The sequence below is a fragment of the Lichenostomus cassidix genome, chromosome 8 (assembly GCF_008360975.1).
Source record: "Lichenostomus cassidix isolate B80296 chromosome 8, HeHo_3.0, whole genome shotgun sequence".
In the NCBI taxonomy this organism is placed as follows: domain Eukaryota; kingdom Metazoa; phylum Chordata; class Aves; order Passeriformes; family Meliphagidae; genus Lichenostomus; species Lichenostomus cassidix.
The window spans coordinates 15770519-15786504 of NC_139489.1; the positions used below are offsets into that span (position 1 = coordinate 15770519).

The 15986-nt window shown below is 41.3% G+C and overlaps 1 protein-coding gene across 1 annotated transcript in view; it reads right to left on the reverse strand.

The window, feature by feature from the left end:
* The window catches only part of TGFBR3 (transforming growth factor beta receptor 3), a 114008-nt gene that overhangs the window by 54165 nt on the left and 43857 nt on the right, over window positions 1-15986 (reverse strand). The window contains exon 3 of the mRNA XM_085068051.1: window positions 12969-13153. Coding sequence (XP_084924177.1) covers window positions 12969-13153 — 185 coding nt within the window. The remainder of the gene's footprint in view (window positions 1-12968; window positions 13154-15986) is intronic.

A 15986-nucleotide genomic window follows, 5' to 3' on the forward strand; every position in this document is an offset into this window, starting at 1 on the left:
TCACTTTTCAGATGTGTTTATTAATTACTTTGGGAAAGATACTTTTCTTTTTAAGATAAAAGAAAAAGTGTATTCTTTAGACAGGGACTGTGAATTCAAAATGGAATACTGTTTTTTCCTTCCCCTCATATTTTTGCTATGCTCACTGAATATTGTGTTACAGATTTGATACCCAGCCAGCTATAGTAGATCACAATGCCCAGCTTTCCAGAGCCAACAGTTTCTGAGAGAGAGTTTGCTGATTTTTCCAAGAAACTCAAAGTATGTTCACATGGTGTTACTACTTGAAGGTAACTTTGCTTGAAGGGTTACATATTTGCACTCTGATTGCATAAGCACGTTCCTAAAAGCACATGAGCTCCTACTGCTTCCCTTCTGGGAAGGCTCTCCAATGCAGGCTCTTTGTTCAGACAGAGCAAGCACCAATTTTTGAAAACTCACCCCAGGAATGAGAAAGAAGATCTTCAAATTAATACCAAACCAACCACTAACTCCAGGAAAACTGCAATGGCCTTAAAAGCAAGCACTTGCTCCCACAGACAGTCACTTTTTCTCCCACAGCACCCAGTGCTGTGCCACCCTCGCAGCCCTTGCCAGGGACACGCCATGCCACCTTCTCTCTGCCACAGCAGCACTCATGAATGCTGCTGGGACAGGGGTCTTCCCCTTTGGGAGAGAGCAGGGAGGGGGCTGCGATGCTTGAGGCACAAGGGAAAGAAACACCTTCTGTTACTTCCAGGATGAGGCACAGCTCAATCCTTAGGAAATGGATCTGAGTTCCTGGTAGCATCTACCCAGGTGCATGGGAGACTGAAGTTTATTTCCAAGGCTCATGTAACACTCTAATTCTAAAATCAACCCTTTGTTTATTTTATCCTAAATACATGATTGTAAACAGATTGGCATTGCCTGGATCTTCTCACCCACACAGTACTGGGAGAATCAGATTGACTAAACAGCAGTTATAGCTCAGTTTTAAAAATCATGGGAAAGATTCATCCCTGGCATAATTCCACTGATGCTATTGGCATTAAACCAGAGACTGATGTGGTCCCATACATTATTTCATAAGAAAGACGATACTATTGCACAATCTCTTGACTGTTACAATCTACCACCCAGACTGGAAAAGGAGGCTCCATCAAAAAGATGACAAGAGAACAGATCATTTGATAAGGACTGCCCACCTATGACCTATGGCCCATTGCACTCTCTCCATTAAGAAGTACTCTCAAAAACCTTTGACTGAAAGGTGTTTGGAAACTCCTTTTCCCCCCAGCCCTGTTTGTCCTGCAACAGGGGGCTAAAGGTCAGAGTGTGATGTGATAAGACACAAAGAGCTTAAAAATCAAGTCCTGCAGCACATGAACATGCCAACATCCACTAACAAACTATTTTGAACTATGCATGATGTTCCCATTATTGATGATTCAGAGGAAAAATCACAGAATCACAAAACAAGTTGACTTGGAAGGGACCCTCAATGACTATCGAGTCCAACTCCTGGTCCTGCACAGCACCATCCCCAAGAGTCACACCATGTGCCTGAGAGCATTGTACAAATGCTTCTCAAACTCTGTCAGGCTGGTGCTGTGACCACATGCCTGCAGCACCTGTCCCAGTGCCCAACCACCCTCTGGGTGAAGAAACTTTTCCTAATAGCCAACCTAAACCTCCCCAACACAATTTCAGGCCATTCTCTTGGGTCCTGTCCCTGGTCACCACAGAAATCAGTGTCTGCCCATCCTCTTCCCCTCGTAATGAAGTTGTAGAATGTGATGAGGCCCCCCCTCAGTCTCCTCTAGGCTGAACAGACCAAGTGACCTCAACCACTCAACGGCAGCCCCAAAACATGTGCTCAAGACAAGAACTAAACAAAGCTCCCTTCACCTTCAGTGGGGATAAGGCTTCACCCTTGAGTTTGACACCTGTTGCATGCAGACCAACACACTGCTTTTAATGAAGATCTAAGGTTTACCATCACAACCAGCTGGAAAACTGACTTGCCCATCCACTGACTTGGTAGTTTTATCGAACAGTCAGATGAGAGAGAGAGCCCTTCAGAACAAAAGCCTAGGGGCTTGCAGCATATGGAAAAATTATCTGTAGCTTTCCCTCCAGTCTAAGCTCTGGTACATTTCCAGCCCTAAATATTAAATGACCAAGCTGAGGATCTGTGTAATAGGATGGAACTGCAGCACGTTTAGATCTCCTCATGAGGAGTTGTAATTCAGCTGCTCCATACAAGAGACTAAAAAAAGCAAATTACAAGTAAAATTTAGTACTACAACATTATCAAAGACATTATGTGCAAGATGAGCACAGTGGTACACTGTAGGACACTAAACATACTGCTCTGTTGCTGGCAGCACAGTTGTTTGTCTGGTTCATAACTGGTGGATTACTGCACCAGTGATACTTTCTCCTCAAAAGTGTAAGAGTAGGCAACCACACTGGTAATGCTTTACTGGAAATGCAGTGCCTGTTTAGAAAGCACCACAGCTTGCACAGCGTCAGAAAATTCTGACACAAGGAGACATTACAAAACAGTGCTTCTAACTTCATGAAAATGTTGGACTATTTCTGCCACAGCTTAGTCACAATTTATTTTCAGACAAAAACATAGGCAATTAATTTCTGGTGTTCCCAAGTTGTTATTCTAAGCTGGAGCTGCCAAATGCTAAACATTTATGCAAACACCTAAGTAATAAAAGCTATTCCCGATACAAATAACTTGGCAAATAGGCAGGATAGTTATTGAAGTCCTATTTGCAATAGAAAGTGGTGTTACTTTCACAGTGCAAGAATAATAAAAGTAAAAAAACCTGAGGGTTTGTATAAGGACAGAACACAAAGGGTAATAACTGTATTACCATAAGTCATACTGAGAGAATTAGTTCTGTGACAATCATCTTGAAAGTATAACCCAAAGAGTTTACTGATTTTTATTTATTTTTTTAATGTAGATATCACTCACACTGCCTATGTTAGCTTTTCTTTTTTAATGTAGATGTCATACTCACCCTGTCTATGTTAGCTTCATTTACCTGAATTATACAAAATCCAGCTTTCCTTGTACATATAGATGTCAATTCAACTTTCACTGTGTTCTGTATTACATAGCTTTGAGAACCAGAATTCTCCTTAAAAAGATTTTCCAAGACCTTCTGTCTGCAGCAAAGGAAGCAGTCTCTGCACAAGCAATTCTGCTCAGCTCTGTCAACCAAATCTAACCTTCACATGATAATCCCCACTTTGGTCACCTGCAGAGCAAGGGCTGCCCACAGTGACCAGCTCCATCGTTTGGTCGATGGAAAACTCCATCAGTGCAAACCTGGGACCACTTCACCCATTCTGCCTGTGACCTGAACTAGATGCCCAGGCTCCCAAATATTAAGTGAAACCATTTGTGCCATCTGCCCTTTTGCATATCAGCCAGGCTTCCCAGCACTTGAGTCCTAAAAACACAGTGCTTTGCTCAGCTCTGCATAAATCAGTAGATGTCAATACCATTCACATGGTATATAATGAATCCTGAGGGGACAGTCTTCCTTCTATACATTTGGTGGGAAAATTCCTTGTTGGCTTCAGATCTGTTTAAGGGCACAGGATCTGTTCCTGTACACCACAAGTACAGCGTCTCCCCTCCTGTTGTTAGCAGCCTATTCGAAAAAAATGGTACTATCACACTAAATTTTACTTTAACAATTGAGGTAGAAGACTCATGCAGAAATGAAACAAATTTCCAGATAATTTTCTATTCTGCACTTATATGTACATGTATTGCAGATCAAAGGTTTTCTTAGGTGCATTGCCTGGGCTGCAAAGTTTAATTTTACATTCCTCTTCCCTTCTCCCACCCCTAAACCATTACTAGATAGTTGTGTAACACAGTACCCAATGCCCAGAAAAGAAAAAATGGTTGTGGAGGGGATTAACTATATTAGAGGATATACGAGTACATACTAAAAAGCAGCTCTTGTCCTAAAGGAAATGCTTCTTAAACTGAAAGATAAAAGACATATGATAAATTTCTGCCAGGACCATTTTCCTTAAATACATTTGGGGCCTTCTGAACAAATCTACAGAGGCTATTCCAGGTAAACACAAGTTTCCACTGCCTGTATTTTCAGGAAGTTAGATAGGTGATAGCCACCCAGCCAGAAATAACAGAGCTGCACTATTGTATCTTGATACATCTTGCCTCTCCACAGGTCTTGTTAGTCAAAGCTCAATATGATACTAATACTGAATACTATGTGTATTCAGAGACAGCATTAGCACTATCTCATCTCCACGAGGTTGGACAGTAGAGTTGACACAGCAGGTTCATTGTTCATGTCAACTGCAAAACATCATGCAGATGTAACAGCACACAGTGTCAAAAGAATATTATGGCAAAACTGGAAACTGAATACAGAATTTCCAAATCTCAAGGTATTATGTTAATAGCTTAACATCATACTTTCCACTGTTTCACAAGTTGCAGGTGGGGAAGGGGAGGAGGCTGTGTAAATACTACAAACAAACAGGAAAAAGATGACAGACAGCAGGACAAAGGGTTATGCCATTTGAAAGCCTCCACATACAAAAGAATTTGGTCCTCCCGGTTTGCAGCTAGACCACACATAGATCCAGATGACTGGGAAAAAAGAAACATCATTCTACAGGTGTCTTTTAAAGAGGCACTTTCACATAGCAAAGTGTTAAATGCAGCATTCACATCTTTATTGGACATGCAAAACTAAATTCTTGCTTTCAAAGCCAAGGTAAGTAACAGCATGTGTGCATGACTCATGAAAAACAGAAAACATAGCAGCAGCTCCAGATTCAGGAAAGTTTTGTTTACTTTATTGTCAATAACCTACCAGCCCAAGTAAGAGTTGGTGCAAATGTGTGCCTGTCCTACGTATGCTCACAAATAGTACTAGAAATTAAATACAAAGGAAACTGCTTTCAGAGGACTAAAAGTAATTGTTACTGCTATGTTGTCTTTCTCCTCCCCTGGGGTGGGTCATTAATCTTCTCAAATTTTTTCCCATTTTCAAACTTTAAAATAATGTTAATCTCTGTACAAACAAAGCAGTATATGGGGAATATGTCAAATAATGATTTCATGATACTAACAACACAGAAAAACCCCCACAAAAAATCCTAAGGAACCAGATTTTCTATTTAATCAGGCCTAGCCATATAAGTAAGACCACCCATACATCTATATAATTGTGGAATCAATACCATAAAATCTGACAAAATCCTCCAGAAGACATTTGTGATGTTATCAAGTGTTTTCTGGAACAATTATACAATTTTATACGCTTCATATCTGCACTGTCTTGCTGAATCTTGCTTGAAAAGAGAATTACTGAAGAAAATACTGGCTTGCTTTCCAGGTAAGTAATAAAGAAATAACTGCTGTTCCTTGCATGCAATATTTTTCCATGCAGCTTCCAGGTGCATTTTCAGTATTCAATTTACTTCATTACAAATATTACTTGAAACCCAATTAATGGAGGAAAGACGGTATGTTCCAATGGCCCACTCTGAAGAGACACCTACAAAGCAAGTGCCACTGTATTTCTCTGCAAAACCATTGTCATACAGAGTCACCTTTCCCAAGAGACCTCCAAACCCCACATATATATTCACATGCACTAGCACACTGTGTCCATGCAGAAGACATGAACACTGTGCTTCCTTGAGAGATGATGGAAGAATGAGCCACATTTAACCTTCTTAACCTTCTCTTAAACACTAACTACTGCCACCACCTTGTTTATTACATGTGGCAGGATGTCCAATCATAATAAAAATATTTCTTTATTATAAATTGCCACAGCAATTGTTAGAGACAGTATCAGCTATGAATTATGTATATTTCCTTTGAACTTTTTCAAGCAATTTAAGTTTCAAATATTGGTACCTCACGGTGGTGCTATTTTCGCATCTCCTCCTTTGAATAACAAGTTTTCCTACTATGTGAGTACTCTGTTTATGTTTCATAGGGAAAATAAGAGACTCTTCTAGAGAAACACAAACTTGAGTGTTATCGAAGTGTTATCAGAAGCAAGATCTACATAAAAACACCCAACCAATTAAAACATTTGTTGTTGTCCTATCTTGCCACAGCATGGTTTTACTTTTTCAGCTGATACAGGAGCATGGCTGTCAGGCATGGCAAGCTCCACACAATTTATGTTGGAAATTTTCCCCTATGCTTGGAGGTTGAAGATGAACAACTTCATTAATTCCAGGTTTTGGTTCAAACAGACACTCTAGAAAACAACATAAACATGACCACTCATGACAAATGTTGCTCCAACATCTCGCACACTCATGTATGAGCCCAAAGCTAGACTGGAACCTGACCATGGGGTTGGTGATATAAATGGACTCCCGGACATGTCATCACTTCCTTAATTATCTTTTCTTGGGAAGAGTAACTACAGACAAAGCAGTGATTTATAAATACTCTAAGACATGTCAGATAGAAGCTCTGAGGGAGCTGGAGACCATGAATATGAATCACAGCCTATGATCAAAAATCAACACACATCTGCCCGAAAGGAACATGTGAGCACATGTGCACAGTGTGCTTACAGACACAAGCCATAGAGAGACAGGAAGAGTCCATCCAGTAAACAGCAGCAGCAGCAGCCCTCTTGCTCTCTACAGCCCTGCAACAGCACATCAGTACCTGCAGGGGCTTGCATCAAGGAAAACAAGAGTCCAATTTATGGCTTCCAACGTGACATTTTAATCAGCAGTCAGCAAAACCAAAAACTGTGAGCAATCAGAAAACTCATACTGACATTTTTACTTCTGAACCCGTTAGTTTTCTGCGGTAGGCCTTGGCATGGCTTCAGACACCGCTCCACATAGCTCTCTGAACTGAGAACAGGGCTCACTTTCTGCACACAGCAAACAGTCCTGTTTCTAAAAACAGAAAATACTGAGGGTTTGCACATCACTTTCCAAGTCATGAGATGTCACTGCTGCCTCTTTAAGAGCAGACACGCGTCAAGCCACGCTCCTGCAGGACAGCCGGCTCTGTACAAACAGCCTCCTCTGGCCAACACAGGACTTCCTCTGGCAGTTCTGGTGGGCAGAACTTGAAATGTCTGCCAAACCCAATGACCAGCAAATCCCGAGCTGGCTAAAAACAACACGCGAAGACTGCAGTCCAGACAAACAAGATGAAAAAGTCACATTAAAAAAGGCGGGATTTTACGCAAGCACAGATGCCTCAAAGTGTTAACAAAGAGAAGAAGAGGGGGGAAGAGGATTGTGAGGGCTTTTAAATAACAAGCAAACTCCATTTCTTAAAGATACAGCAATTCCTTATTCATCAATCAAGGCAATTAAGACATTGATGTCATTTCAGTATATCAGCTGCATGGAGTTGCAGATACCAGCAGACATATCTGAGTGAGACATTGAATAATTACAATTTCTGCAGAGCATGCTGCCACTATCTTTAAGGTTTTATAACACCTATCATGTGCTTCATTTCTGAATCAGTCCAGTACTACAGTGGGGCTCTTGGGCAAGGCTGTGTGTAAAGGGAGTAACAGCAGCCTGAGAAACCACCCTGGTGAGCCAGTGGAGTTACCACAAGCTGTAGGCAAGCTTTGGTAATTACTCAGGATCAGAGATACATGGGATGAGGAACTCCTGCTTTCCAAGCAGCAAATACAGTGTGTTCCTGGAGTACATCTGCCACAGCATCACTCACAACTTCACTTTGAGACCTCCCCGACACAGAGCACTGGTGGAAACAGTAATTCATCTGGACTTCCCATTCTCAATCTCCTTATGTGGCACCCTTCCCTCACAAAACACCATGCAAGAAGATTGCAATAAAAAGCAGTAGTCAACCTCAAATTTGACAGAGAGGCTTGCAGGTGGCCAAATTCATTTTCCACTATCATTCTGCATGGCCAATATGACTGATTATGTTGCTTCCACAGAATTTCATGAGCCACACATCATCAAGGAACAAAAAGTAATGGGTGAAGTGATCAAGTTGAGCTCAATGGGCTCAGCATAACAGGAGAGCTGGCCAGCTGAAGAAGCTGAAGGTTCAAAACCCCTGTACACACTTGCACTGAAACTTGCAGGCCTGCTGCTCTTGCTGGAGATTCACTACTGCTGCCAAGCTAAGGTGGTCAGAAAGTAAAGAGGGGAGAAAAGAAAAATACCCTTGCAATGTTCCAATTTAGTCTGTACCTTGGCAGAGGCACAGTGCTTTGTTTTATCTCTCAAAGCTTTTTGTAAAGCAGCAACTATTTTTCTTCAAAGCAAAGGCCTTTGACCTACCAGAAGTACTAAATACACCCACGTGCAGCAGCATATACCTATTCAAACAAATGAATAGGTAACAAGATCCTCACTAACTCCAGCTTTCAAATAACAAACCTTGAATTCCCTTCCTGCCTGCTGTTGGCACATGACCCCCAGGCCCCCTCTGACCATGGCTCTGGTGCTGCAGGTCAGCATGTTTAAAAATACACCCAGAAAGTGGCCTCTTTGTCTGAGTTGAATCTCAAGGCTGTTCCTGGGTCTCTGGATGCCTGAGCATGAAACAAAACATTTTTTCCCTGACATGGCCTTGGGTAAGGCTGCTGTAGTACTAAACTTCTGAAAATACTTAAAATGAACACACTGGGAAATAGAGTAAATATGTAGCATAATAGGCAAAATGAACTAGGTTTTCACCACCTTTGTCACCCAGATGCTCATAGTCCTAAAATAAAAAAAAAACACTGTGACACAGCAAAATTTCCCTGAATTCAGGATCAGGCTATTATAATTAGCCTATTCCAGGAGCTAACAGCCATTTTATATCAGGTTTACTCTCAAAGGAAATTTTTTAAAGTTACTATTAAATTGTTGCCAAGTAGCACTGATTAAACAGTGGGGGAAAGGTCTGTTGAAGACTCAGTGGCATTACTCAAAATTAGAAAAATAAAGACAAGTCCTTAGTTTTCCTGCCTTCATTTCATATAACACATGTTAAACATCTGCATCGGGCTTAACATCCTAAAGTTTTTGAGGATGAGGATGTCAATGAAAACAATAGTGAATCCATTGCCAGGAACTCTGATTCCATGTATTCATATGTATTCAATCCTAAGTACTCACATGAGATTAATTTTATATGCCCCTCCTCTCCCCCTTTAACTATTTCAATTGTGACTGTGTACTCAAAGCAGCTCAGGGAAATTCAAACAACACGCATAACAAAAGAATCCTCCATTAATTTAAGACTTGAAAATATACCTAAGGAGTGACTTCCATCTTAAAATAATTTTTGCGCTTTTCTATACGCATTTTTCTGGTGCAAATCTCCAGAGTTTCCAAGTGCCTCCACAAACAATTCCTCAGAACAAACAGCTCCATGAGAAAGAAACTATCTTCTGTCTAGAAACTGAGAAACTGAAGCAATAAAGATACCCAAAGCCAAAGAGAAAGCTATTGTAAGAGTTCAGTAGTTCCTGGCATTCAGCTGAGACCCAGATCAGTACAGAAATGCACACACGCACTCACTTCCCCAGGAATATTTGATCAAATAAAACAAACAGAAAAGGCTTGCATTTTTCATGCCAAGTTCAATATAAACACTTGAGGCTATTACATGCACCCGTATTCTATTTCCTATGATAAAGCATGGCCAAATACGAATTGCGATAAAAGACATTTCTAAGACATACTTGAAAAAGATTGGATCTTCGGGGTTCTTACTTGAAGAAAGAAGACATTCCCAGTCTCAACATACAAGATGTCACCCCAATGGGATTAATGAAATAAAATACAAAGTCCTTGAAGATCATAGATGTGATTACAGCATTTTATGATATGACCTTGTATTTACCAGATTTCTGCCTTAACGAGAAAGCGCTAAACTACTGATTTGGTTTTGCAAAGACTGTTCAAAATACATATTCCTATACATTTCTAGTCTGACTTTTGCCTTTTTTTTTTTCAGTTGAAAGAGAAGGAAAAGCACCCAAAACTTACTAACCCTAACTGAAAGGCCTGCCTGTGTTACAGGAGGAGCATATACCCCTGCCGTGCCCTCCCCCCACATCAGCCACCCCTCCTATGTTTAAATTTGCAAATGCTTGTTGCCTGTATATTCTACACAAGTGTCAAAGTGAGTTAAATTAATGCATACACGTATGTTGCATATTTATGAGAACCAGGATAACTGCACAAATATGTTTAATGCATGAGCCCTCCAAGGAATTTGCTAGGGGAAGTTTACACTCCTCCCAGCAAGTAAGGAATGTGTAATTTATCAGCATTCTAGCACAGTGCAGGTTAAAAACAAAACAACCCGACCTCCTCCCCCAAAGCAAGCCTTCACTTAAAGATCTTCAGATCTTGCATTCCATATTATCAGAACTTCAGCCAACCTCTGAACAAATACATGATTTATTTTAAACATGCTTTCGATGTTGCTATATCTAAATAATGTACTGTCAAACAAAACCACTGGTTTTATTCTGGAGTCTCCTGGACATACTGTATGACAAACAGATCTCTACCTTTGCTATCAGCATTTGAAGGCAACAGGAAATACCTCAGCTGGTAAATCAAGCTCACGTAACTTAAGATGATGGGTACATTCTACTTTTAGTCAAAGGGTCACTTGGAGTTGGTTTCTACAATAATGGAAAAGATAACATTTGCTCTGCTTTGTTCTCTGAGTCTGATCCTATAAGTAAAATCCGATCTTTCCAAGTTGTTTACACTCTTTTGCTCAACACTGCTGCCAGCAAGCCTTGCTCCAGCTTCCTGTGCATTTTTAGAGCAGCCATCTCCAAGGGCCGTGACTGGAAATTGCACAGGAAATGAGAAGAGGCTAAGGGCTCCAAATGCTGAAATCTATTCAGTGCCCTACAACTTCAGCACATCCCCGAAGCACACAGACAAGACAGCTTAGGGCAAACTGCTTTCTCACCATAAGCACATTTAGAGGAGGCACAAGCAGCCTCTTTCTGCTAGACAGCAAGTATTTTTATTCAAAGCCGAGTATTTAATTCTATCATTCTGTCGGGCTGATGAGGCAGCAGGGGCACAGTCTGCATCCTCGTGCACGCGTGACTTGCTCACGTTGTGAGCGCACACAACTGCAGAAACGGCCGCCTTACGCAAGCAGAGCCAGCGGCACCGGCAGTGGCCCAGAGGGAAATTTGGGCTTATGCAAATGTGCACTTGAGTCATTCTGGTCTCTTGGGAGGTACAAGCTCCAGCTGCAGCCTGCTTCATCCCATCCCTGGACACCCTTTAGTGACCAAGAAGTTACAAGTTCCCCCAGTATCATGTCTCCACAGTGAGGGCACTTTTCTGCCCGCTTTCAACAAAACCTGTGATTTCCTTGTGAGATATACTCATTCTAAATTTGCCTATGACTTAGCAATGGATTTAAAGTTTCCTGGGTGATGAGAGAAGCACTGACAAATCCACAGCAGAATCACATACAACTATTTAGTTCTCATCAGAAACTATACTAAAAAATACCAAAACAAACAAAAAAACCCCCACAAACACACCTATGCCCCCCAAGCAAACAACCCACAAAAAAACCCAAGAAGCCCTACAACTTGGTCTTCATCATCCAGAGAACTGGTCGTATGTACATTTTTTTTCTATCATTCCCAGTGCATTTATCAGGCTGATAACCCAGTGTCTGGCATACTAAGAAAGGCTTAAAAAACACCCAGACAAAGCAAAATCCCAAACCAAACACACACAAACCCCCTTCCTCCCTCCCTCCCCCCAGTTATAAGACTATCTGTTCCTCCTTCACAGTCCCACCAAAAGAAAAGCGTAATTTTTCTATTCATCTCATGACAGTAGACCTGACAATTTTTATTAATGGAAGCCAATGAGATATCTACCAACAAAACTGTAAATACTTTTTCTCATCATGTACTAGACATTTAAGACAGTATATGTACTGAACATGAACACAACAGCTGAAGTTTCATGGATGCATACAATACACATTGCGCTGAACCCACCACTAACCCAACAAGGCTGACATTGAAGTAAGCAGGAAGACTGGTTCTGGCCACGAGAACCTGCCTTTATTTTATCACTATAAAAGACTCCACTTGAATGTTCTTTCAGTACATATTTAGATTCTCTTTTTCTAAGCTTCTCCCTGTTAGATTAGCGTCTTTTTTCTCTCATTACAAATTCTCTAATTGTGTACACACACGTAGCTCTCACAGGACACAGTACTACGGATTTGTGTGTGTAATACTGTAAGAACATAAACTAAAAAGCTTAGCTGTCATGGCATGCAATGTTTTCTTTGCATTTTGGCACTCTGTTTTGATGTGTTTTGAGAGTAAACAACAATACAGCACAACCTTACATCAAAAATTTTATTCTGCTGTTGCTTTCAAAACAGCTGAAGTTCTTGCCTGTCCCTCCAAGTCCAGCACACACAAATGAGTAATTGGACTACCATAGTCAGCAACACTTGCTTTCTGTACAGCTGTCCCCCCTCAGTGAAGCATTAAGGCTGTATTGCAGTGGTAAAAGAATCTGAACTTCAGTATTTGTTTATAGTGGTCGTGGCAGGGATCCAAAGGTATTCATGTTAATTTACAACACATTTAGGTAAACGATCTGCTTTTGAAGACAGCCAATTCTGCAAAGGCCTGCTGGAGATCTAAATCTGTTTCTTATTTCCTTTGCCCACTCCACCACCTTTTTTAAGTATACTTCGTGGTTGTGAAAGGTGATGAAGAGGGTGGCTGGGTATGGAAGCAGTTTACTCATATGACATGCAAAGCATAGGTGGACAGCCTCCAAGCAAATTGCACATGGTTCTTTGTAATGCTTTGGTGACAATTCAGAAATAACTTTATGCAGCAAATTAACATACAATAATCCTATTTGCAGACATACTTATCACCGGGGATCTGGACAAAAAGTAATTTTCCCTTTACCTCTCTTTCATGATGGCCAAGACCCTCCTTGGGGTTTCTGAGATTGAGGATGTGCACCTCTTGAGGCAGGCTCGTCGTGCCCCGGCTTGCACAGCCAGACAAGACTGTAAAGCTTTCCAATAAGGCATGGACTGGGTGCGAATTGTTAACAGGCGATAAGACACATTCCCTCTGAGGCACTGGACCTGCAGAGAAAAACACAGATATACATCATTTGGAGAAAAAAAAAGCAATACATTGTTTATTCTTGCCAAATAAGGACCATCCTTTTGTTCAGATAATCCATGGGAACACAAGCAGCTTTGTGTTTATTCTCCACAAAATTAAGACATTTATTCCTGTTTCCCTTCTAGGTTCTCCTGAATATGCTAACTCATTGGTTCATTTCTCTCTGAAAGTCTAAATTTCAAGTATGAATTCCAAAACTGAAGGTAGTCTGTACCAGGGAGGAAAACAAAGAGAAAAAAAAAGTCAACAGAGACCCATTTTTAAAAAAAGGAAAGGAAAAAAACTCCATCACCAGTGATAGTGGTCAGGCAAATTCATTTGTCTTAGATGTGAATTATTTGTTTATGTGAAACACTGTTATCTGCAAACACTGAAAAATGCAATCATGTGTATACAACAATGCAAAGTTAATCTCTGTTATAAAGGTAATTACATCAGGAAGGATTTGGGTGAGTTGGATTTGTTGCTTTTGAAGCAGTGCTGATTTGTAGGGAACATCGTTCAAATACATTGTACAAAACAGCAGGCATCTGTCACATGATAAAATGAAACGTTTGTTTACTGAGTCTATTTTGTGTCTGACAGCAATTATCTACACTGATAACAGTTATCTAGTCCAAAACAGAGTGTACGCCCTTTCAAATAATCACCACAGCATGATGTAGCACCATACTCTTATATAGTACGTGAGACCGTGTGATGTGATATAACAAGATAGCACAAAAGCTGAAACATACAGAGCAGTTTACATTTAAACTATATCTCAGGAAACTAAATCAAGACAAATATTTATGAAAAGCAGCCCTGCTTTTCCAAAACAGCTCAAACCCACCCCTGACAGTAACAGATACAAGTATGTTTTTGATTCAGAAGGTCACAGGAGAACGTAATTGACTTAACCCCTAATTTGCACCGAAGTCACTCAGATAAGAATTAGACTCACATGAACCAGTCAGTTTAGAGGCTGCCAGGCATAAAAGAGAAATACAAGCTAGAAGCATAGGTTTTTTTCCAGATCATGCACATCTGCAATTGAAGTAAAATGCTTCCTTTGAAAGAAGTTCAAATTAAAGAATATCCTCAACTGGTTAAATGGGAGAGCTCTATCTGGTTTTGCCAAGTCTAAAGCCAGCTATTGTAGCACTAGAGATCATTTGACTCTGGTGTACACATATGTTATAATTATATTAGTACTGACCTACACTTGGCTAGTCAAAACCACAGTTCTTTCAAGATACAGTTTGCAGTTGGTCATTTATTTACAAGTCAGAGTCTGTCTTAAACCAGACTTATCTGGAAAAAGCAAAGCCCTCAAGCACAGGAGACTTCCGCAGTGCCTTGGGCCACAAAGGGGCCGTTCCTGAAACCCACCAGTGCATAGTGCATATCCCAAGAGCTCCCACAGAGCAGGAATATTTGTAGAGGCAATGCTCAAGGCATAAATTACGCATGCCTGTGCTTGGGGTACAAAGGATAAACAAACTGTCTGCTCTCTAAATGAGGAGCTTGGCAGTAGCACTGACCACCAGCCTGGAGGATTTGAGGTTTTCTAGCTTCTATTTAACTCCTTTTACAGAATTTGCATACAAAATGGAACCAGTTCAAGCAATGATACTCGGTTTAAGAAAAAAAAAAATTCCATTAAAAAGTTGCCCTTTGCAACGGTTGAAGAAACATTTAGAATTTGTAACAATAACACAACCAGCAGAGGCCACGTTTTCCCGATGTAAAAAAACAGATCAGAGAACCTACTAATCAATTAGGCCAGCCACTGATGTGTGAGTCCTACAGCACACCATGTTATACAGCCTGCACAAACTTTTCTAAACACCTCAAGCATTTCTTGGGCTAGGAAGGAAAGGAGCACTTGTTCATTTAATTGTTTCTTGTAGGCCAGAATGGAGTTGATGGTTAAGATGTTTCAATTATAACACACTCACACACAAATAGCAAGGTGCAAGAACAAAACCAGAAATGGAGTTGCTGACAAAAACGTGAGCTTTTCTTAGCAAAGGTTCAGGAGAAAGAGCGAATACCTCCCTTTTGATTTCCTTGTGAGCACTTATTCCCATGCAGTACATCTACTGATCTTCCACTCCAGCCTTCATCTGGTGTTTACTCTGAATAAATTTACCACATTAGAGTAGAAGACATCTGGATTTTCCCCTCACTTCCTACAAGGGGAAGGTGACTGTGACTGTTTCGTTCAGGCTGTAACTGCCTCCTTTGCTGGCACCTCAAATGTGCATTTAGAAATCCCTCTGTTCTGCTCAGCATGCAAGATGGGAACAATCCCAGAGGGAGCAGAAGTTCACATCCTGGATAACTGTGTGCAGCTGAGCTTATCTGCACAAGGACAGGCAGAACGAGACCTGCCTGCTCTGCCTGCACTCCACCCTGGCTGGACAGGGGCCAGATCTCTGGCAGAAATCCCGTCACCCTGCTGGCAGTGAGCCCACGTGCTGTGCCAGTCCTGAGCAGGGCTTACTGGTGTAGGTCAGCTCTTCCAGCAGTGCAGCTGCACAGCATCTGGCCCCACGCCCCGCCAGCCTGGGGCATGCCCTTCGGTCAGCTCTGTTCAGAGGGAAGGGCTGCACAGAGCTGCTCTAAGCTGCTCAGTCTAAGAAACCAATTGTTTGGGGGAATTACGGCATTTGATAGAGCTGCTTTCAGTCCAGCCTCGTAAGAGAAAGGGGTATGGCCCTTGAAATCTGAACCAATGATCAAGAGTATCTGGAGGCTGCTCCACTGCAATCAGACCACTTGTGCTATGAGACTGCCCATGTACAA